The sequence below is a fragment of the Haliotis rufescens genome, unplaced genomic scaffold (genome assembly GCF_023055435.1).
Source record: "Haliotis rufescens isolate VD_foot unplaced genomic scaffold, xgHalRufe1.0.p SCAF_13, whole genome shotgun sequence".
Lineage (NCBI taxonomy): Eukaryota > Metazoa > Mollusca > Gastropoda > Lepetellida > Haliotidae > Haliotis > Haliotis rufescens.
The window spans coordinates 17,700,372-17,724,704 of NW_025963813.1; the positions used below are offsets into that span (position 1 = coordinate 17,700,372).

At 38.1% G+C, this 24,333-nt stretch overlaps 1 protein-coding gene across 2 annotated transcripts in view; it reads right to left on the reverse strand.

Annotated features, from left to right (window-relative positions):
- The window catches only part of LOC124132230 (calsyntenin-1-like), a 31,178-nt gene extending 7,738 nt beyond the window's left edge, over positions 1–23,440 (reverse strand). For both annotated transcript variants that reach the window (XM_046496014.2, XM_046496013.2), the window contains exons 1-12: positions 23,253–23,440; positions 19,115–19,264; positions 18,242–18,440; positions 13,005–13,552; positions 8,853–9,122; positions 7,951–8,132; positions 7,445–7,574; positions 6,379–6,533; positions 5,676–5,827; positions 4,645–4,904; positions 3,470–3,640; positions 2,665–2,810 (exon numbers count right to left, since the gene is read on the reverse strand). In XM_046496014.2, coding sequence (XP_046351970.1) covers positions 2,665–2,810; positions 3,470–3,640; positions 4,645–4,904; positions 5,676–5,827; positions 6,379–6,533; positions 7,445–7,574; positions 7,951–8,132; positions 8,853–9,122; positions 13,005–13,552; positions 18,242–18,440; positions 19,115–19,264; positions 23,253–23,316 — 2,427 coding nt within the window. In that variant the 5' untranslated portion in view covers positions 23,317–23,440. The remainder of the gene's footprint in view (positions 1–2,664; positions 2,811–3,469; positions 3,641–4,644; positions 4,905–5,675; positions 5,828–6,378; positions 6,534–7,444; positions 7,575–7,950; positions 8,133–8,852; positions 9,123–13,004; positions 13,553–18,241; positions 18,441–19,114; positions 19,265–23,252) is intronic.
- Positions 23,441–24,333: the final 893 nt, after the last annotated feature.

Consider the following 24,333-nt stretch of genomic DNA (forward strand, 5'->3'; position numbering starts at 1 on the left):
TGATTGACACAAGCTCAAGCCCTGACACATGCCATTATGTAGCACACAGTCCTGGCTTTCAGAGGGCTGGCTACTGAGTCTCCACTCAACACTGAGTGACATTTAACAATAAGGGCACCTGTTTGGAGTAAGACAACCAGCTAATGAATCTAGGTGAACTGAAGTCAAAACTAGTACGAGGGATTTATCAAGGATACAAGACGACTGGTAAATACTCTTGGCATGCACACTGGGAAAATGTATTATTTCTTTAAACTCCTGATTTTCTCAGGTATCTTAATTTTGTAGTCAATGCAATCATGTAAAATTCAACCACTTCCTCTTTATTGGTGGTGTTATCAGTGTGACATAAGTCACTGAGACCAAGCCATCACATTAGTTTTTCCTATATTAACACTGAGAATTTGGGGATAATAAAATAAAATACTTAAAAGTTCCAACGACCTAACTAAGGCAGGCAAACAAATAACCTTCTTGTGGATACCCGCCCACGTAGGAATATACGATAATGAAAACGCTGATAAAGCAGCTAAACTATCCCTCAAAATCCCAGAAATAAGCTTAAACTTACCCATCTCAAAATCAGAAATTAAAAGTGTAAACAAGCAAAAAATCACAAAAAATGGCATAACCTATATCTAAACTCAAATAGCCAAATCAAAAAAGTGCTCAGCAAACCACTAACCAAACCAAAAATTCTCCATCCATCCAAAAAAATCGACAGAGTAATCACTAAACTCCAAACAGGACACACCAACCTAAATAACCACCTAAAAAAATTTAAAAAACACACTACAGGTAACTGCCCACACTGCAAACAACGAGAAACCCCAGAACACGCACTCATCCACTGCACACACTACCTATCACATCGAACCGCATTACAAACCACCCTCAATCTAAACAAGGCTCTAACTCTAGAAGCAATACTAAACCCACAAAATAAACTAGAAAACTTCAAGGCCTTAGGCGTATTCTTAATAAAAAACGGAACTAATAAATCGCATCTAAAAACACAATAACCTACCAAATCAAAATCACAAAAACAAACAAACATCCACCATACCCAGCTCCCATAGTTCTCCTCCCCAATCCCATCGGCATCTATTCCATCTCAAAATTCCCAAATTCTATATAAGCAACCCCTAAAACCCCCCTCTTGGGTTGCACAGACCACTTTCGCCCCTTTCGGAAACACATTAAATGGCCTGGCCGGGCCCGTGTGCGAAATACGCATCAGTCGGAAAGTGCACGTTAAATCTCCAAAGTAAGTAAGTAAGTAAGTAGGGGATAATAAAGGACATTTGCTGCAGACTTGAGGTTGAAGCTGGTCTAGAAAAAAACATGAGTCCATTTTTCTCCAGTCCATAAGAGTTACAAAGGAAACCGCTGACTGTCAGTGTGGTCTTATGCCGTTTGTAGCAATATTTCAGAAATATCAACGCAGGGGACACCAAAAATGGGATTCAGAAAATTGTGGTGCTGACTGAGAACATGAACGGTTTTCCTTGAAAGTTGTCTTGAACAATGCGTTGTCTATTACCTATTGAGCAATAATATTACTATACGGCTAATGCAATCTGATCATTTTGCTCAACTAAAGCTCTGATCCTAAGAATTAATAAATCTATAAACACTTTCACTTTCTTACTGTTATTTCTGTACAACAAAACATTATTTGCTCAGTGTTCTTGTGCACCAACATTTATAAGAAGGGACCTCAATCATATAAACAGAAATGGTAAATTTTGAACAATAAATTATCAGGCTTCATTCTCAAATTCTGAAGTGTCTTCTATTTGTAAATATTTACCCCACTGCATTAACGCCATTGAAACATTAAGTATCCCAATCGGGTAGAAACTAACATTTTTAGTCCACTAGTCCTTATAATGATAACAAGTAGCAAAAGCCTTATATAGGGCAAATTTCTACTTTTCCTTCTGATACCTTAACCATTGGGCAGATTGACTAGGACTACAGGACTACAGGACTAGTGCCAATTTCTTTTGCTGCCAATACTATGAAGAATCAGACAAATAAATCTGACTAGATAATGATAGTTGGACTGAGAAAACCGCAGCCATAACAACTTACGCCTAAGATTACATCAGTCTACCCAAGGACTTGTCTACTAGCCCTAACTTGCATCCATTGTCAGTAAATGTTAAGCTAAAGCATTTGGACTTGTGTCACTGGAGTCAACAGAAAGAAATTCCCCAGACATCATAAGATGCAATTAGTCGTAATGTCGCGTTTATGATGACTGCACTTATATAACATGTGTGTGTTTGTACTAGTCCAGACTTATGCCATTTTTAATATTGCTAGCCCACTGAGATGCCAAGCCGCAGATTATCATGGATACATGGGCCACTCGGACACATTATACCGACTCCATGCTGACCAGTCCTTGTTTATCCCCTTCTTGCCAAGCACACTAAGTATTTAACAACAAGTACCATCTTTCAACGTCTTTTGGTATGAACACCTACCTCCCGCCCTCTAGGCAAATGCTCTATTCACCAGACCAGTCAGGCGTCCCCTTGACAAGGGCTTCATACAAGAGGATAAACTCACAGACTTTGACATGACTGGCAATAGCCTCATGGCAGCCACTGAACAGGAACAGAGTTACAACTTCAAATCTTGAGTTAGAATTACCTTGACGGTGAACTTGTTGGAGACAAATCTCTGGTTCTGTGAGGAGCAGGATAGAGTCAGTGTACGACTGTTAAGGATGTCCGGCTGGTTGTGGTAGTAGTGGATGTTGCGGATCACGCCAATGTAGCGCTCCATCTTGTCAGCATCTGCAAAAGAAACAACGTAAATATTCCCAAACTACACCTAGTCTTTGAAGATATGGCACTTTAAGTAAGAAGCTTGTCTACTTGTGATTCTTAATTTACAGACAGATAAGTATAAGTATTTTCTCTACCTGTAAGCTGAGCCTGAGATCGCTAGAGACTCCAAAATTGTAGATTATTAACAAGATGTGAAAAGGACCCCTAATTTCAAACACTGACTACATTATCATCACATGACAAAGACATAAAACCATCAGCATTATTTGCTGCAATAATTAACAAAAGTTGGAGAAGACAAGCCAGTTTCCTGAAGGTGTACACCCATGTACAACAAAATCAAACAGGGCCTTACATAATCAAAGTGCAAAGATGAGTGGGTAAGTCTATGTTAAAGTGTGGGGCTATTGTAAGTACCAAGATGGCTTTGTGGAACAGGGTACAATTCCACAAAGCAACCTTAGCACTAACCTTAATAGTAACTTCCATACTTAAACATAGGTTTACGATCATCGTTGCTCTAAGATCACTTTGAGGATAGTGGGTCCTGATCCCAGGTGTTTTCAGTAGTTTTCAGCTCCCAACTTGATCACAACTAATCCCCATTCAAGTCCCCTCAATTACTGAGTGACAACTGCACCACTTGGATGAGGCGTTGGACATACTTGTGACAGTAACTCCATCGTTGGTTTCGCTCCACTCCAGTCCCAGGTTCTCCATCATGTGGGTGGGCAGAGACAGGTGCTCATAGAACAGGTTGAGTGGAGGGTCGGCCTGGATGGTGCATGAGTCAATCAGAATACCATCCTTCAGGTCGGTTTTGGCTTCAGTGGATTCTGGAAATGTTTACGAACACAAGTCAGATCAGTGAGTGAGTTTTGTTTAATGCTGCTTTGAACAGTCAGAGCTCCAGGTAACTTTTTGTGCAACTGAGTTTTTATTCTCGAATTTCTATCTTAATTGGGTTATTACATTTTTCATTGGGTAACCAATATTTTTTCACTATCCATCACTCTATTGTTTTTTTTCAAAATTTAGTGAGCTTTTTAAGATTTAAAAAAAATGAAATAATATTTTAGATGTATATAACTGTTCTAAATATATAGGCTTGAAAGTAAATTAGGTCGTAATTGTGTTTTGGAAATTAGCTCTTTTGTACGCATGCTAAAAAAATTTCATTGGGTATTTACGTGAGCTGTTTTTATGCATTTGAGTTCTTCATTTAATGCATGCGTTTCTGTACACAAGTTGATTGAAAGTAATTGTGTTTTGAATATTTGGGGTGAGGGGGGGGGGGGGGGGGGGGGTATTTTATGCATATACACTGCCTATCTGTAGCTCAGACAGTATTAGTTATATCAGAGCTGTCAACTTGACGGGGGAGGAAATCCAGAAGAAACAGTATGTGGCGTTTGCCAGTTTAATGAAACACACAAGAGGGTGTGGCGCTGACAAACCTGTTAATATTATCAGCATAACAAGTGGTAGAAACTAAAATGTTTAGTCAGCTATATATATATAGCAAAACACTTAAAATGATAAATTTCTACTAATTCTTATGATACCTTGAATTTTGGGTAGTTTGGCAAGGACTACGGAAGTTGTGCCAATTTCTGAAGCTGACAACTCTGGGATTCAAAATTGTGAATTTCATCACCTTAACAACTGAGCCAACAGTGCCCCTTCAGCTTTTCAGAACTTCACAAAAGACATTATCTTTCTAATCTAATTGATAGAACTGTTTGCTAAATTCATTTCTTGAAGATCATCATATTAAGCTTTCTAAGAGATGCAGCTTATTCTTTGTCATGTAGATTGTTCAGTTGAGGTGACTACTTACGGTGCACCATGGACTTGGACAGTTTGTAGGCAAGTTTGGAAGCCTTGTCCTCATCGTCTTCCAGAGGTTCCACATCAACGTCGTCCTCCTGCTGTGTGGCGTAGATGTGGACGTCCTGGAAGATGCGGAGACCCCGTTCGAACTGGTAGATTAGTCGGGTGAGGTTGGTGTCGCCGCCGATGGTGATGATAGGCTTGGGAGGCTCCTGCACCATCACGTAGCTCTCAATGGTTGGCAGCTGCTTGGGAGCTCCGTCACAACTGCACACAAGAACCATTGCCACACACTGAATGATTCATGTCACATTGCAAACATATCCGTCTTATGAGCTTATTTTGTGAAAATAGTCTGATAGATTCAAGATATGCCAAGATCAGGGACTTGTACTTTAAAGTTGAGTGAAACACCATAGTCCAAATTAGTGATGTTGCTTTTGGCCTACATCACTGTGTCCTCTAAGCAATTCTAGTCATTTCTTGTCCTACATGTTGAGGATACGAGCCGGAACTCAGCTCTAAGCATAATTTTCTGTCAATATTAGTGTATTATATTGGCTAATATTTCTAAGCTTTCAGTGAGTGAGTGAGTATGTTTTTATGCTGTTTTTAGCAATATTCCAGCAATATCAAGGCGGGGGACACCAGAAATGGGCTTCACACACTGTACCCATGTTGGGAATTGAACCTGTGTCTTCGGCGTGACTAGCGAACGCTTTAACCACAAGGCTACCTGACCGCCCCTTCTGAGATTTCAAGACCAAACTGAATTTTACTAGACTCGGGCTTCGAACAAGTGTCTCAACTTGCAGATTGACATGATCCAACACGTTTCTTGAAGCACATACAAATATCTTAAAAAATATGATTTAAAAAAATGTTGATGCAACAAACATGTCTTTTCCCATGACATGCATTCCTACACTTGTTTAATGTCACTGCTACTTCAGACCCAGAATATGAAATAGACCACGGTACATGTGGATCATATCTGTGAAGCTACGTGTATTGATGGGTGAATATTCCAGTACTTACACAACAGTGGTTTCGACTTTGAGGTTCCTGCGCCCGGGAGTTGGGTATGTCCTGGCGTTGACATAGGTCACCTCCCGCATCAGTTTCTCCACCTCCGTGACGTCACGGCCGCTGATGCTGAACTCTGTCATCTCACTGTTGAAACTGACACTCTGCAATGACAAATAAAGGTCAGCAATGAAACGCTGAGAAACATATGCAGTCAACATGGAGACTAGCAGAACATGTCACCAAGATACAAGCAATGAGATGCAGGTGGCAATTTCCTTCATTTATAAAAGACACAAGTTACAAACTTAGCAAAATAAAAATACTTTCTTTCATTTGTATACTTATTCTGTATTACTCCTTAATGCATTTACTGGTTTCTTTTGAAAGATAAATGGTGCTGTGTGAGGTCCAGCTGCAGAAGAAGTTGGTCCAACCAATTGTGAGGCAGACTCCATCACACAGAGCCCAAGTGACCACACAGATTATTCGACACAACTTGTCAGTCTGGTGACAAGCAGGAATGTGAAGATGCGTGAGGTCTTCACTTCCGTGGTCACATGGGAGCTGTGTGATGGAGTCTGCCTCACACCTGGATGGAACAACTTCTTCAGCTGGACCTCACACAGCCCTGTGTTTTCTGTCAAAAGAAAGCAGTAGATGCATAAGTCAAAAATTGATATTTACGATACAGAAACACACAATCTCTATTTACCGTTCCACTCTGCATGTCATTGAGGGCATGAAAGTCAAGGTTCTCCTTGCAGTTGTTGAGGCACTTGATAACCCGATCGCTCTCTGTCTTGTCCTTCAGGAAAGACAGACCAGCCAGGTAGCCCCGGAAGTGATGCTCATATCGGTTCTCTCCTCCTGCCAAACGATAATCAGAAACTAGATACAACACCTGAACAAGGCAGGAAGTAAACAAGGCAAGTTCAGTTTTTATTAAGGTACACAATCAGATGCCTATATTTCACAGAAAATCACCTTCACAATGCATAAAAGACACTCTAAAGACAAACAAAGATCTAAATGTCTTGACAATAAGCAGCAAACATTTCAAGAGTAATATTCCAAGAGTAACAATCCATCAGTAACAATCCATCAGAAACAAAATAGTAACACACCAACAGTAACATTGGTGAGTAAGTGAATGTGCAAGTGAGTATGTTTTTATGCCGCTTTTAGCAATATTCCAGCAATATCCTAGGGGGCACCAGAAAGGGGGTTTCACACATTGTACCCATGTGGGGAATCAAACCTGGGTCTTCCTTGTGACGAGTCTTGTTTGTTTGTTGTTTAACGCCGCACTCAGCAATATTCCAGCTATATGACAGCGGTCTGTAAATAATCGAATCTGGACCAGACAACCCAGTGATTGACATCATGAGCATCGATCCACGCAGTACAATGTACAATGACATTCATCAACCAGGTCAGCAAGCCTGATTACCCGATCCCCTTAGTCGCCTCTTATGACAAGCACAGTCAACTTTTACAGCAAGCATGGGTTGCTGAAGACCTATTCTACCCCGGGTCTTCATGGGTCTGTTGTGACAAGTGAACTCTTTAACCACTAGGCTACCCCTACGCCCCATTTCAATGGTAACTGATCACCTTTTAAACCAAAGGCCATGTGTGTGCCGCATTTGAAATCGAGCCAGAAAGTCAATGTTTCCTTGTAATAATGACCCAAGATTTGAATACTATGGGGGTAAACCTCAATGCCCCCAGGGCCCCCTTAATGTGAGCCAGTGGTGTGAGATAGGGCAGGAGCTTACCCTGCCAACAGGCCCCGATGGTGAGCTTGGTGTAGTGGACTTTGTGGGAGGAGTGAAGTGGCCAGTCATCAACAATCTCCAGACTCATCTTGTCGGGGATCAGCAGTTTCCCATCAATGTAGAGTCGAACCTGAAGAAAAAATGGTAGAGATATTATAACATAATTCGCAATCACAACAGAAAACCAAAGCACAGGAAAACCTTCAAGAGGGCACTGAAATTCACATAGCCTATTTCTCTAAGAGTGAGTGAGTGAGGGAGTATGGTTTTACACAGCTTTTTTCAATATTCCAGCAATATGACAATATTGGGGACACCAGATTTCACACATTGTACCCATGTGGGGAATCGAACCCGGGTCTTCAGTGTGACAAGCCAATGCTTTAACCACTAGGCTACCCCATAGACCCTATTTCTCTAAGAACTTCCATTTACTACATGCCAAATGTTAAAGACTCCATTCAAAATAATGCAGGGAGTTTGGATTGTTCGTGTCCAGTACTCACCTCTGGGAAGTCTACACTGATGGCATAGTGGTGCCATTCTCCATCATTGACCTGGGGGATGTGCCACCGCCACTCAGCGGGCTTGAAGATCTCCATCTCCTCTGGTGATGTGGCTTCACGGCGCATCAGGAACACAAACTTCTCTCCATGGACAAACAGGGAGTAGTGGTGGCGGCTCATATCTGTCACAAGCAAACAATAGTAGGATGACATTCTGACTTCGGCCTTCTGTCACCATTCAAAGAATTCTCTCTTCCCAATACACTATACAACATTACCAAGCCATCAAGCCCAGCAAAAGCATGACAAATTACACATAACACATACATTATTGATGTAGTATGGTAAATAAAGCTTGGAGGTATTGAACTTGTTCAAAGATCAATGTTGTGTTAACAAGTAATGGTTCGACATAAATTTGGAATATTTGACATGCACTTTGTGTACGTGGCCATAAATATTAGATTGCTTTTTAAAACATAGGTTGCACTGGTGCATGTTTTACAAAACTAAATCTATGATCTATGATTATTATGAAGCAATAACTTAACTATAAACTGACAGTGATACAATATGTAGAATGTCATTGTACGTACTGGTCCAGTAAAAACAATTTCTGTCCAGTAAACTTAGCTAAAGACTTCTTTGGGGTAATATCTACTTAAACAGAAGCAAAAGTAAACGTACAAATTCTGGCTATTAGACTCAAAATTTTGTCTCAGAATATCAGGGCTACATGAACTTGTCCACAGTTCCATTCTAGTGGTTTGTCTAACATAAGTTTGTGATGATAAAAACAACAAGTCCTTCTAGATTTCCATAGTCTCCTATTACTGGTGGCTTCATGTCTCGTCCTGAAATCTGTGAGCTCTTTCAAGTAACTGTGATTTAATTCTACTCACGTTCACCATCAGACATGCAGAGCACATGTTCCTTGGGGGCTCGGTGCTGGGAGGAGTAAGTCTCCAAGGGCTCATGCTTCATCCACGTGGAAATGGTGAAATGTTCATGGATTGTATGGTTGAAATGTACATCCGGCACTTCTACGGCATTGCTATGGCCATCGAAAGAGAAGAGCTGGTCACTTTCATGTCCATCGTCGGTGGGCAGGTTGCGAGTCCATGCAGCCAGGGAAGGAGAGGGCAGTAGGTCCACACTTTCTCCACTAGCACCTGCAGCAGACACAACATAGTCAGCATCTCCAGTGGGGAGTTACAATACAACGCAAGCAGGTGTAGAAATTAATTTAGAAATTTAATTCATGTTGGGCTTGGGGACATGTTAATTTCAAGGTTGTGTGTGTGTGTGTGTGTGTGTGTGTGTGTGTGTGTGTGTGTGTGTGTGTGTGTGTAACAATAATCAAAACTGGACCATACAATCCAGTGATTGATATCATGAACATTGATCTACACATCTGGGATTTGATGACCTACTGTTGGTAGACAACCAAGGGTTGTTGAACATCAAGTCTAATCCAGACCATTATGGGCAAAACTGAATTGAACATATGTAGAACTACATTTTAATTCCACATCTAAAATATAACATCTTTGCATTCATTGGAATTTACGACACAAGATACTGAATAATTTTATGCATAACCTGTATGTAGCATGACTATGCTGTGTAAGGCCTCTTAGTCCAAGCATAACGTAGAAAAGGCACAAATATGTTTTAACTAATGACAGGCAATTGGTGAGTTAATATTTATTTTGCTACAGCTGGAGAATTTCTTGTTTTCTCTTTTTGAATCGGGTTCATAACAAAGCAAGGGTATTTATCACGACAGCTCAGGGATACACATTGGATAATACTTAATAGAGGATGGTTTAATGCTAAAGAAAGCAAACCTTAGATACACATGGTTCAAACAGCACTTCTTCATGATAATCATGATGATGACAATACTGTCAAGTAGTATTTGAGGTCATTTGAGTGGTATTACACGTACCAGTACAGATAATAATCATTGCTGTCATATACCATGACATATGTAATGACTAAACCCTGATCCAGACTAACAACTATCTCATGGATTTATCAAGGATTCCAAAATAAGCACCCTTGGCAGGAATATTCAAGGAAAAGAAATATTTTGATCAAACTTATTAAGTTCTAATTTTTCATAATTACAGAGGCATTTTAACTTTGCATATAAGACTGCATTTAGAAGATCTCAAGGACCCCAGGTGAGTGGAGGTGAAATGGGGTTCAACGTTGCTTCCAAGTACCATCTTTTAACGTCTTTTGGTATGATGCAGCCGGGGATCGAACCCCTGACCTTCCCCTCTCCGGGCAGATGCTCTACCACTTGGCCACGGGGGCGGTCTTCAAAGGACCCAAGGACCCCCCCTTGATTTGCACACTGTTTTTTTCCTCCTATATCCCATCATGTGTCATCGACGTACATTTCTCTGTCATCAATCAAGTAAGGTAATCATGTCAACTGTTACCAGGTCTATCATGGTAGATATTTCACAATGTTCAGGTCGAGTTTGATATCTTTTTTTCTACAGACCTTTATATTACTATTCTTAACTGAAAAAACAGGGCAACTTGTTTTTAACTAAAATACTCAGAAAAGAACAGTTACCTATATCTATTACCTCTGAACTTTGAAAGTATTCACAGGTTTAATAATTTTAGAAAATAAGAAATTAAAGGTTTTTACACTTAATGCAAAATATTAGAATACTTGTGTTCTATTTTGTCACGAACAGTGGACAGTGGCAAACACCACTAAAAACACATTTGACTATGTTTAGCCAGAAACAAACTGCTCAATAGCTATTTCACTTCGTAGGTAACATGGTTAAGAACTCAACGCTAGTCTGCAAGCCAAGGGCTATTACAAATTTTCCTATTGTTTTAACATCACAAGGATATTTAATCTTACCTGGACTTGTAAAGCTTTCGAGGTTAGTTCTAACCCTGCCATGTCCAGTGGGGATCATTTTAGAAGTTATTCCATGATACACTGTTGTATATCACCATTAAAATTAAGTCATGGCAACTTTTTTGTTCATTTCATTTACCGGGCTCAACCCTATTCTATTAGCATGTTTAGAACTTTTAGTTGCTAACTCAACAACAACTGCTAAAGAAAATGTTTAATAAATATTAGGATTCCACAAAAACCAAAGAATGTCCTTCTAAACATGCTAAAAATGAACTTCAGATGGCTAAGAAGCCTATGTGTACCAGTGTCTTAACTGTGTTCAACTGTGGGACGAGATGACCCCATTATTCAACAATAACACTATAGCTCCTGATGAGAGCCACAAGGACGAATTTTCAGAACTGACTTGGTGTAACGTAAATGGTATTAAAAGATCATGAAAACTTTACTTAGTGTTACTCATGTAGGATAGGATAGGATACTGAGACTTTTCACATAAATGATAAATTAAATGTCAAATTTAAATATATTCATATCCAATGTTCAGTATCTTTTTCTGCATCCAATCCATGCACTTGTGCATACTGGATGCACATATCCGTGTAGTGAAAACAGTTCATAATGTGATGATGATGAACACAGTTAATATCCTCATCCATCATTTCACAAGAGAAAAAAGTTCAGTTCCACAGTTAATCACGCATACACATCAAAGAAAACAATTTGGAATCCTGACTTCTTCAAAAATGCACAGCCAAATACAAAGAAATCTGTGAAAAGTCAACAAATATTTTGCGTATTCTCAGAGACAGATTTTCATCAAATGAAATGTGTGTTCCACGAGAAACAACATATTAAGGGAACTGAAACAGTGTCTGCTCAAAGTAAATCCAACAAGTTCAACACAATGTCCAGCTACCCAACCTGGAACAGGTGATCATCAGGGTTTTACGCAACGCACACGTGCATCCAGTACGCACAAATGTTGAGATTGGATGCAGAAAAAGAATATACTGTGTCCCGGGAGATGCACAATAATATCCATTGTACCTACAGCACATCAAGGGTAGTAATGGAAGGTCATTTCATCTATTAATCTTGACCACTGTCCACTTAATCATTGATTCATAAAGTAATTATCAAAACATACAGTACACAACACCATTTCTTTACTTTACAAGACCCTCATACTGCCAGCTAGGACCCTCAAAATAATTATCGTGGTTCCCTGGACCCCCACTTTTGTAAGTCAGGGCAAAAAGCCTGCGTTCATGTGATATGATCATCTTTATGTCCAGTGTTGTGTACTTCACGTTCACATATTATCCAGTGACTTTCAAATTCACGTCAGTATGTAAACCATACAAAGAAACTGTACAGTCCATCCTCCTTCACTAACTAAATAGTTGTTTACACCTTCTATTGTATATTGTTGTTTTGCAAAAAATTCAATGAGTTGGGGGGGAAAATATTTAAATAACTTCAAATTCCAGATTGCTACTGCTACCAATGAACGAAAAACAAACTTCTAAGTCATGCCATCAGGAGAGTATAGCAAAACGATACCTGAAAAAACAGATTGTTTGTTTTTTAATTAAAATTTGTAAACATATTATACACCATTTCTTGTAAAACGGTTGGCCCCAAAACAACTCTAAAAAGTTTTAGGGTTTTTTTTCTAATTTTCAATTTCTTTGGTCAGTCGGTCTTGTAAACCAATTATTTGAAACAAACAAGACCTTAGCGATATTGCAATACCTCTCTGTATTGACAATTGACATAACACATTGACTTGTAGAAGTTGAATAATCAAAACTACAAATTATGAATGAAGTAAATTGTCTGCAAAAAAAACATTTAGAATAAAATTACTGCTCAGTTTAAGTAACAAATTTGGGATATGCATTGCACAGTGACCTTTTGACCTCCAACATGTTAGATTCACCGGTTCTAATGAACATAGCACTGTTCTCAGAAACAAGAGTCTCACACAACAATGAATCATACTCCACCACTTCAACATACTTATAACAACATATAATCCAATTCTCTCCAGAGTGTCCTGTTTGATCCAAGGAGAACACAAAACACAAGCCTCCATATCTCTCACAGGCCATTGATCAAACATATTTCCATCTACCATGATAATACTTACCACAGAGCTTTCTCTGGGATGTAATAGAATATGTATCACGATCACAGCCCTTGCCGATATGTTTTGTTGCTAGGGTCATCCTTACGGCTATTTTTTCAGGTGTGCATCCCTCTTCACAAAGTTGAAGACGAGCATGATCGGCAATTTTTTGCCTGCCACTTCCTGCGACATATGGGATATGGTCCCGCACATCTTGCCAACCACTACGGCATAACTCCTCCACCACAATGTTCACGAACACAGGTTTCGATCTTTTCTTGCCACAATCGCTGGCTACAACCTTAAGAATGTAATTTCGGTGAATATTAAAATCCAAAGGCTCTGTGTTTTTAAGATTTCCCTTATGATCGATTTCAAATGGAACCTCTGGCGTAAGGATTTCATAGTCACAGATTCCCTGGTAATCAGCAGATCTGTCTCCATCAGATGCTCGCAAGGACACGATGCTGGTGTACATCTTGCCTTCTTGCACAGTGGCAAAGTAGGAGGAGTTTTCGAAGGTTGGGGCAAACTCGTCAACATCTTTAACTTTGATCAGAACAACAGCCCTGCAAATAAAAAACACAACAATTAGAATAGTGGTCAACAATACTGCCTCAAGTGTTTGATTTGTTTGTTTGTTTGTTGTTTAACGCCACACTCAGCAATATTTCAGCTACATGACGGCGGCCTGGAAATAATCGAGTCTTGACCAGACAATCCAGCAATTGCCATCATGAGCATCAATACACGCAATTGGGATACGATGACATGCATCAACCAAGTCACCAAGCCTGACCATGCTGACCACCCACCTGTTACAACAAGCATGGTCACCTATTACGACAAGGATGGGTTGCTGAAGACCTATTCTAACACGGATATTCCCTTGTTTCAACTGTTTGAAATTAAGCCTGAAAGTTAAGGCATCCTTGTCACAACCCAAGTTAAAGATTTAGAGGGTCCCAAGATTCAAATAGTAAGGGCACAATTTAATTTCAAACACTGCTGACAGATATCCTGAACAATCAACGTTGCTGAAGCTGTAAAAGTCAATAATTTTAGTATGTACAGACATAACTTCTGCCACAGAATGTGTATCACAAGCTGTTACATGTAAGATTAGTGATACACCATTACTAGCATATAAACAGTCCTGGTCCCATTGTATGGCAATGAAGAGTAAGGATCAATTTCTCAGTGAACATGTGTTTAAAGCTGTCATTCTGTCCGCTCAAACAAATCAATGTTTTCAGTTAGCATAGCATTATGATCATGGACAGGTGGATGAATACTTGCTGAATCGGATTAGGTATTACATGAGTTTGAAAAAGCAATTAGGGATCAAATCATCGATCCTGAACAATGAAAACAGAAAATTTGTACATTTACATCATTGTCATTATCCTTCATTGAAACAACCAGATATTGAAATAGCAAAGAGCTTAAACGATATTATACAAGACTCTGCAAACCAAACAACTCAACCAGGAAACATTGCAAGAGTAACAGGCCTTGAAATGTCAGACATCAGGGCTCAATTTAGTTACATAAAACATGCACCAGTGCAACCTGTAATTGTACAATGCAATCTAATATTTGTGTCCACATGCACAAAGTGCACGTCCAAATCTTTCAAATTTATGTTGAACCCTTACTTGTTAACACAACATCGATCTTTGAACAAATTTAAAACCTCCAAGCTTTATTTATCATACTACATCAATAATGCATGTGTTATGTGTAATTTGTCATGCTTTGTGGGGCTTGATGTCAAACTGTGGGTCCTTCAAGATCAAGTGCACGTTTCTGTATTGAAATTTATGAAACCATGGTACAACCTGGTTTTGTCTGTTGCAACAAGGTTTCATGTCACCATGCACCTGGTGCAAGTTACATCAAGTTCCTTACATCGACGCCTGGACATTGTTTCCTTCATGTTGTACTTAGTTTCCTCCATAAATTCATTAAATGAAACAACAACAAAATATGAAGAACTATATTAATCTGAACTTCACTTAGTTAAATCAATCAAGATTTAAGTTGACATAATTAGGCCACAATAAATTAATTTTCATCTAAAAAATAAAATATCTGGCGGGTGGCATATAATTGTTTATATACAAAAAAAGTATACTATTATCAAGACATCTGTGTACTTTAACTAAGGGTGAAACGATACACCTATATTCCGATGCATCACGATACGATATACAATAAACGTGGGCCCATTTATCGATACGCCACGATACGGAACGCAAATCTCAAGTACAGCGTTTCCTCGCTATTGTGCCTTTCAATAAACCGCTCACTTGGTTATAGCGCGCGGTAAACGCATGGCTCCCAAAAACGTACTTAAATTTTTAATAAGCTCAGGTTTTACACCGACAGATGTTTTTCCCCATCTCATAAAACATTATCAGCTGATCCCCGCAAGCACTTAACAATGGAAATACAAGTCAGCAAGTCCGAACTGAAGTACGCAATTCAATACCATTATTATACTATCTTGTTATTAAAACGTGTTCATTATATATCTGGACTTGTGTTTGTAATATATTTTATTAATTTTACTCAAAATTTCATTTAATATTGTTTTCATTAAGTTAGATGAAATCGTGTGTGAAGAGATACAGCAACCACGGTCAGATTACCGCTTTTGACGCATTGAAACGAACTTTAGTTGCTAGAGAATGGATACATATATGAAAAAAGGCCCTACTTTGACTCGTCAAAAGTCATATTTGTGGCAATTTGGCTAATATATGTCAACATAACGTTTTCGCAATCGAAAAACATGTAGCACGGGAAGTCCCTAGGGTGACTGGTCAAATTGTTCCATACGTAAAAATATCCTGCAACAGCAATCACCAGTACCAAAATGCTACACTTGTGGTTCTTATAATTTTAAATATATATATAGTAAAAGCTGCAACTAAGGTAACACGATATTGGAATATATTATTCCTGATAAAACAAAAAATTCACATACAATTTCTTCGACCATTGCATCAAAATTCTTTGACGTTGTATCACTGGTGGAGCACATTAATTATTATCTGGGGTTTGAACTTTGAATTGTTTTTAAGGAAAGTTAGAGAAAGTTCCACTTTGAAGCTGAACAACTTCAGTAGTCTAACGTCAGTAGTATAAAATAATTTTGACTCTTCCAAAATCACGAAAGGTTCAATCTTGACATGCTTTAAGTCTTGTTTTTTTATCATTGCGTATCGAGATACGTATCGTATCATGACCAGAATATCGACATGATCGAGATGCGTATCGTATTGTGACCTTCCTGTATCGTTGCAGCCTTAACTTTAACCATCAACTGACTTTTGTTCTTTGTTGTTTAATACCGCACTCATCAACAGTCCAGTTGTAGACAGTGGTCTGTATTTTCTTATACAGTAAATAATCAAGTTGAGACCACTCAGACCAGACAATCCTGTGATTGACATCATGAGCATTGATCTACACAATTGGGATAAAATGACATGCATTAACCAAGTCAGCGAGCCTGACCACCTGATCCATTAGTCTTTTTTAACTGAAAACCAATTCTAAGTTACCCGAATCTTCACGTGGCACCATCAACTGATGTCATTCACACAAAGCTAGAATGTTTGGTATGTGTACTGTCAAGAAAGGGAACACAGCAATTTTCTTTGTGTGATGGAATTTGGGAACAATAACATTATGTGATGTGGGGTGTTATATATTAAGGAAAGCACCAATGAAAATCTACAATTTTATTATTATTATGGCCTTATGATTATCATATATAATTTGGCTATGCCATAAATTGTAAAGAACAATGAAGATGTTTGGTTTATTTGACAATAAAACATTGTTCTATCATCACATTTCTTGAGAATCTATTGCGGGAGTCATCATTATTCAAATACAAGTAAATTATTTTAAAGCTTGTACATTTTATCATCATCCTTAAAGATGTTGTATATAATGTTGATATCTCATTGAAGAAATAAACAATCCAAATCATTCATTTCTTAAATAAAGATGATATCATGTACAAGTGGATTAATAATCCCTCACTGACAATCACAAGGTATTATAGTACATCTCCACAAAACCATCTGAAGATCCTGTCCTAAACTTACTCAAATTCCTCAAATCCTTGGCAAATTCCCAATTCATGATAACTCAAGTCCAGAAATAGATGAACATGCATCATTTCCTGCATCTCATCATCCCTGATTCAGTCACGTATCATGTGAATTTATCTGATGACACGACACATGCAAAACTGGTATTACAAGGCACAGAATCTTGCATCCTTCTCACATCAAAACACGAAATAGATGCTGATAGAAGAAAACATGCATCCCATGGGACGCACAAAATGCATCAACTTGACATGTTGATAGTAGCCATGTTGTATATTTATTTAGCATGTGTAAGCAGCATGCAACTCCTGTCATGCTGAAATGGCATGTTACGACTATTTGCAAAACATGATGTCCTCGTCTGGTCGTACATATGGTAAATTCAACACAACATGGGGATGGATCTTATATCACAATGTAACAATTGAGGGGACTGGGAGTGACACTCACAAAATGTAGAACGATCGACCCACAGATACATAACTTAGTGTAAAAATTACAAAGTCAGATATATTTCATGAGGGATTGGAAAGAATGACATTTTAGTTTCCGTAACATTAACTACACACACTAGATGCAGTAACACTTCAATGGGTTTTTTACCAATGTTAGTTTTTACCACAGACAATGTACCCATGTCCAAAATTACAGGGGTTGCACTAGAATACTTCAATCTTGGGATCCCCTTAACGTTTAACATTGGGGTTATTACAAGGACACCTTGATTTTCATGCTAAATTTCAAACACTGCATTAGATTTAGTAATAATCCAAACTGGTACAGATTAGGGTGAATCAATACAGCAAGGTCACGATATGATAGGTGTAGCACAATGGTACGCATATTTATGTTAAATTGCATGGAAACTTCTTGACAATAAATATCTAAGAGAAGGTTCAAAAAGTAAAGTTAGCTGAAGACATGTTAATAGCGGCTATTTTTCGATATGTGACTGACAAAATCCCTGGGGGTCAGAAGGAAGTAATTTATTTCAGCAAGTGCATCATCTTGTATCGATACAGAAAAATCATTTCACCCTTAGTACTGATGGCCATGAACAGTTTCCTGATCCCATAAAAACGTCACAGGAAAGAGCGAACAGTATCCAGTGGTTATATGAAAACTTACACATCAGACAGGCGGGGAGGGTTGCCACAGTCCTTGGCAATTATTTCAAACTTGTAGTGTGAGCGCTTCTCAAAGTCAAGCCTCTCCTTCTCCCTCACTCGGATCTCGGCTGCACCAGTTGTTTTGTTCTTCAGCTCAATAACAAAAGGGATCTTTCCTCGCTTCTTGCTCTTGAGTATTTTATATTTGCAGATGAGCCCTGTAACAAAAAAAGAAATTTCTATATCTATCCAATAATTGTTTCAAACTTTTTTTCACGATTCCGGTCATTAAACCTTGTTCACACATATTCATACAATTTCCTAAACATGCACATCTCAGATCTGGTTTCAAATTGCATGCCAAGAATCTCTATGCAATGCAGATCACCACTATGATGCAATGTTAGAATACTTCTGGATGTAAGAATACAGGAATCTTACAAAAACTCCCCAATTGGGACCAATTTATTTTTCAGAATTTGACCACCAGTATAAATCTAAAAATGATTGCTTACTCAGTCACAGAATACCTTTATGGTTTGAAATCGACAAAACTGTGATAGCAGATGAAAATATTTTATCAAAGGGTTTGTACAAGAAAACAGTTGTATGTGATTATGTTCAATGTTGAGTGCTTCTCAGTTTCAATGTTAATAAGTCTGTATCTCATTATGGACTGGTGGTTGATGTAAAATAACAGATTTTAGCGAGAGAAAAAAGAAGTTCCTTCAGATTTTCCCTAGACTCAGACTTACAGACAAGGGCCATTTCTGTCCTTGTTAATATCATCAAACATGGCTAGCATGGCTGAGGATCATTGCCACAGACAGAATGGCCACTAAGGAACAGTGCCAGGTGAGACCCATCTTTCCCTGTCATATCTTCTACTTACTTGCTCCACCGATGCTGTCCTCATCATATGCCGACAGTCCAGGTCGGAGATCAACTGTTGTCTCATCTTCCTGGATCTGACCTCGGAATAATGCAAAACCTCTGGCATTTACTTCAGGAGACCTTATCACAGGGTCGAACGCATTTGGTTCTGGAAGTAAATAAACAGGGTTTAGTGTTGGGAACAAATCAAGACTGATCATCACTTTGAATCAAATGACAGAAAATTGACTGTCTACTTTCTATTTTGAGTCCTGCAATAACTATTGACAAAATGTCTCACAATTTGTAGAGTAAAAATAAAATTGATCATTAATGACATTAGACATGTTAGGTACTCAGATCCATCTTGAATTGTTTACTCATCAGAAAATCTTAACTTAACCAGAACGTTACATTCCAAAAACCAATAATCTTGATGATTCAGAAATCTGCTATACAATAATACATGCTTGGACAAATAAGCACAATGAAATAATTATCTTGTATCTACCAGCCAGACTGAATTCATGATTAGCAGACCAATAATTTCCGTAATGTCAACCGTGAGCTAACTCTGAACACCTATCTTGTCCCATCTTCAAACAACATTCACCTTGTTCAGGATATTTGATAATATAAATGACTCCTTAATCATGTTAATATTTCTCCCTTGGTATTTTTTTCACAAAAGCCAGTGCCAAAATAATATTGTTTGATAATACATGGTTACTAATATTTTGGAGGTTTTCAAGCAGAAAAACTACTTTTAAGACTACTTGAAAAGTAAGTGATCAATCCTCTGATATGTGTTTATCATGATGCACATGTATCATCTCGATTGTAACCATGGCATCAATGTCTTTATATGAATGATAATATGACTCTGCATGTTCACTGTTGCATCCCAGCCCTCGTCCTTTAATAAATTTATAATCAAGCGAAACAGCATTAATAATTAAGTTCACTGTCTGCCATGGACATTAGCATGATTAAAAGTACTTTAATGTTGAGGGGAACAACAATTATTTCAAACAAAATATTTATTTATTGACATCGTCAAAACACAATTTTGCATAATATTTTTAGCTTCAAAATCATATCGTGCATGCAATGTTTGAATATATCATAAATAAACTTTTGAGAAGTCAAGTATAATATGAGAATAAGCAGTATTATTTTGGATTTTCTTGCATAAAACATGTAAAACTCGAAGTCTTTTCAGACAAAGGTTCACAGAAAACAAGCGATTATCAAGCAGCCATCAGTGATGCTTCCCTCACCAACTATCAGATTTCTGACAGTGTGTGGCCTAGATATAACTTGCCCCCTTATCTCAGAGTTCTGCCAATCACTGAACTGGGAGGGCTTGTGCAACAGGCTTCTTCTGTCGACACTACTGATATTGATAAACAAAATATAACATTTCCATTTCGAGACAAGTCCCTGTCATGGCTTGAAGCCAGTTTTTCAGAGATGGATAAGAACAATTAGTAAACTGTAATGAGGTCTCGTATTGACCTGTCACAATTGTTCTGTGCCTTAATCACTGTTTGTGATACTGGTCAATATGTACTGGAGCCTTGTGAACATGGTGAAGTGATGGGACAGATGCATAAGGAGAATCAGCAAGTTTTCATGCAAAATCAATAGCCATGTTCGTATTACTGGTAAGAATGAAAGTCAATGGCCAAAAGCCAATCCCAGACAAATTCTGCGACAAAATTACCAAAATTCTGTAGTAAAAACATAACCATTTCCCTCTTCAAAACCAAGTCTTGTTTCCTTGATTCCACATTTGAAAACAGTAGAAGAGGAAAGGTTCTTTTGAAAGAAAAAAAACAATTTCTATAATACACAGAAATGTATTCATCATAGACTAAATGTTAGTCTAGGGGTAGCCCAGTGCCAAGAATTAAACACTGTCAGAAAACTTCAAGGACCCTTCGTCATTTCCAATGTGGACTTCAAATACATGTACTGGAAAATAGGTTCACAATATTCACAATTACTGTACTTCTTTCAGTGTTCAATATTCTTCTCAGTTCATATTTTTGTTGTATTAAACAACACAAACAATAAAAATATAATTCCTCTGGTCTAACTTTATAAAGGTGCAAGATTGCTGATGTGGTGTTAACCAATATTCACTCACTCACTGGTGTAACATTTCTGTGTATAGTATACTGTATACCATACTGCTGTCGGTACCAGCTAAGTATGATAAGGGGACACGTTTTGCAGGGGGAACGGCTTTGGATCTGAATCCTTTGTAAAGTATTTTCACTTGAGACTGAGCATGCTGACAGCATGGTGCGTGGTCCATTCGCTGTCAAATTTACCAATACCTAAGTCTCTGAAGATTTCTTAAAAACAAAAATAACATCAACTTTGCTGATCACTGTAATCTGTATTTAATCATACTCAAGTATGAAATTGATCATATTTTTGAGAATGCTCAAACGATGATTCATCAGACAAGGTAGAAACAATGGGAAATGCGACATTGCCAAATCTGCTTCGAGGGACTAGGGAGGGCATCAATGGTATCTTGAATCAATGCATTCTCACAGCGCTTCTCAGTGTTCAAAATTAAGAGGGATCCTGGGTTTGAGGTTTTCTATGGTATTTGAATCTAGGGACCCCCTAAATATTTGAATCTAAACATTAGGGTTATGGCAAAGGGCCGTTGGACTTACGTGCCTACAATTTGCCTCTTGTACCGGGAATAGTTACACATCATATCTTTTACATTCTCAAAAGAATGTAGATTAGTTGTTTCATACAAAGGAGTGTTTTAATGTATGTGACCTATTTTTGGCAAGATAGTGTGGTATACGAATCCAGTCAGCAATACTCATCATGGTCAGTAAAACAGAAAGAACATGTTCAAATCATGAGAATATAACCATTTTTGTTATCACGGTCCAGTGTTTTTTTATGTATTAACAAGTAGTGGGTATGCTTTGCTTTGAATAGTAGCCTCATTGTCCTCCAAGCTCAATTATCACCTACCTCCTTAACGAACTTGAACAATTGTTTATTCAATTCCGACAGCTCTAGATTAGCTAGTAATTAATCTTTATCCTGAATCCGAGCACAATGTGACCAGTCAACCAGTAAATAAACAATGAACTACCATTAGAGCATCCACAAATCTTTTGTGTAATTATTCACATGGGGATTAAGATGAAGCCAGATGTAACTTTTAGAATAGTTTTATGATAAAATCTTTCAAACCATAATATTTCACAACATAGACAAAGGCTTATGGATAATATCTGCTGCAGTTTCCAGTGGTAGAAACTAACATTTTTAGTCCCCTAGTCCTTATAATAACATATAGTAAAATCCTTAAAAATGGCAAATTTCTTCTAGTCTTTATGATACCTTAACTATTGGGCTGTTTGGCAAGGACTACAGGACAAGTGCCCATTTCTAATGCTGAATTTCCAGTGTCCCTATTCAAAGTTTCTACATCACCATACTTCAAATCATGTAAACATGCAAAACATTTATCACAAGTCTGTTTTCAGAAAGATAGGAAATCAAACCAATTTCTACATGTTTCCAAACCCTAATCATTTTGCTAATTGGGATTGGGGGTAAATATGTCGTGCTCACAACAAATTTGGAGTTTTCCCAATCTGCCCATCCTATCTCGTGTTTCTCGAACCACTGACACACTGAGCTTCTGAACCTAACTACCAAGGGAGATTTGCCGGATAAGTGTAGGCTCTACATCGAATCATAAGCATATTCAGACGACCTTCCCGTAACATCTTAATTTTGTCATACACAAAGAACGTCTCTTTGTCATGCTAAAAAACAACACAGCACGTTCCACCGGGAGCTAACACTGTAGTCAAGCAAAAACTGCGCATCGTCGCGCCATCCTCTCCTTTTGACATTTCACAACGAACGATGCGGACATTGCTTTATTCCATTGAAAAGACACTGCTTTTGAGCGTATCCATTAATGTATATTCATCCACGTTGTCACAATCCTGACATATATGACAAAATTACTGTTATGAGAAAAGCCTTCGGTCAAATTTGTAGTATTAATTGACACTATCTCATTACTCATTCAGAGAATGTGTCAGACAGCCACTGTAGAAGAATCACACACATGTTCAGGAATGAACCACGATACTCACCTGAAAAACCGCAAATTAGCGGCAATAATGTCACTAGAACACATATTATCCGTATATCCTCCATGTTCCTATGTGTTATATGTACAACATTGGCTTACAGTCCGTAGAAACGCCAACTGTAAATTGGTAACCAGATTTTCCCCTGTGCACAAATAACAAATATGGCTGACTGTGCGCGTATGATAATGAGATGCGATGACGTAAACAGACTTCCTGCTGCGGAACACACAGAATTCCGACGGAAAAACCCTCTATTGCCCCCCGATACTATATATTCGTTTGACTTATCACTACTTTTAATATTTTCATGACGCTGAGTTATTTTTGTAGTTGTTGCATTTACAGGGCATTGTTTGTGTTTATTCCACTGTGAAAAGCGTATTAGCAAATTAGTGCGACAGTGGTGATAGTATATTCCTAAAAACATATTTACTGAGTAAGACTTTAAGTTTGGGACAGCTAAAAACACAGGTTTACCAAAAGATATAGTCTTACTATCAGTACGCACACTGTTGCACAGATATTTATTTTGAAAGTATATCACACGATTCTTGTAGTAGTGATCATGTCAGAGTTCACGGATTTGTTGTTGTTGTTGTTATAAATCTGTAATCATAAATATATACAGTTTCTCCACACCTGCGTATAAATCTAAGCAAACTACATGTTGCCGTCTTTGTTCAAACAACAATGGCATTCAAATACATGTCACCAAGACCCTTCCTTTTCTTTCCTGGATGTTGAAACTTGATAATTTAAAAGGACCACTCTTTTCAATTCGGTTCTTCAAACAAATTATATTTTCTGCTCGTTAAAGTAACTTGGCATATCACTAACAAGAGAAAACCAAAGGTATTCACTGGGTTTGTTTAAAAAATTTGACCACTAAAATAATAAAAACAATTTGGCTCTTATCACCAAGTTTAAGAAAGGAATACATTAAACCCCACCATATACTTGTTTTTGCTTTGCCATAAATAAGATACCACGGATCTAATTATATATATCTACATTGGGTTTTTATCACGAATCGCAAGATCATGCCGTTCTTATTTTAGCGATATGAAAAGGCTGTTAGGTT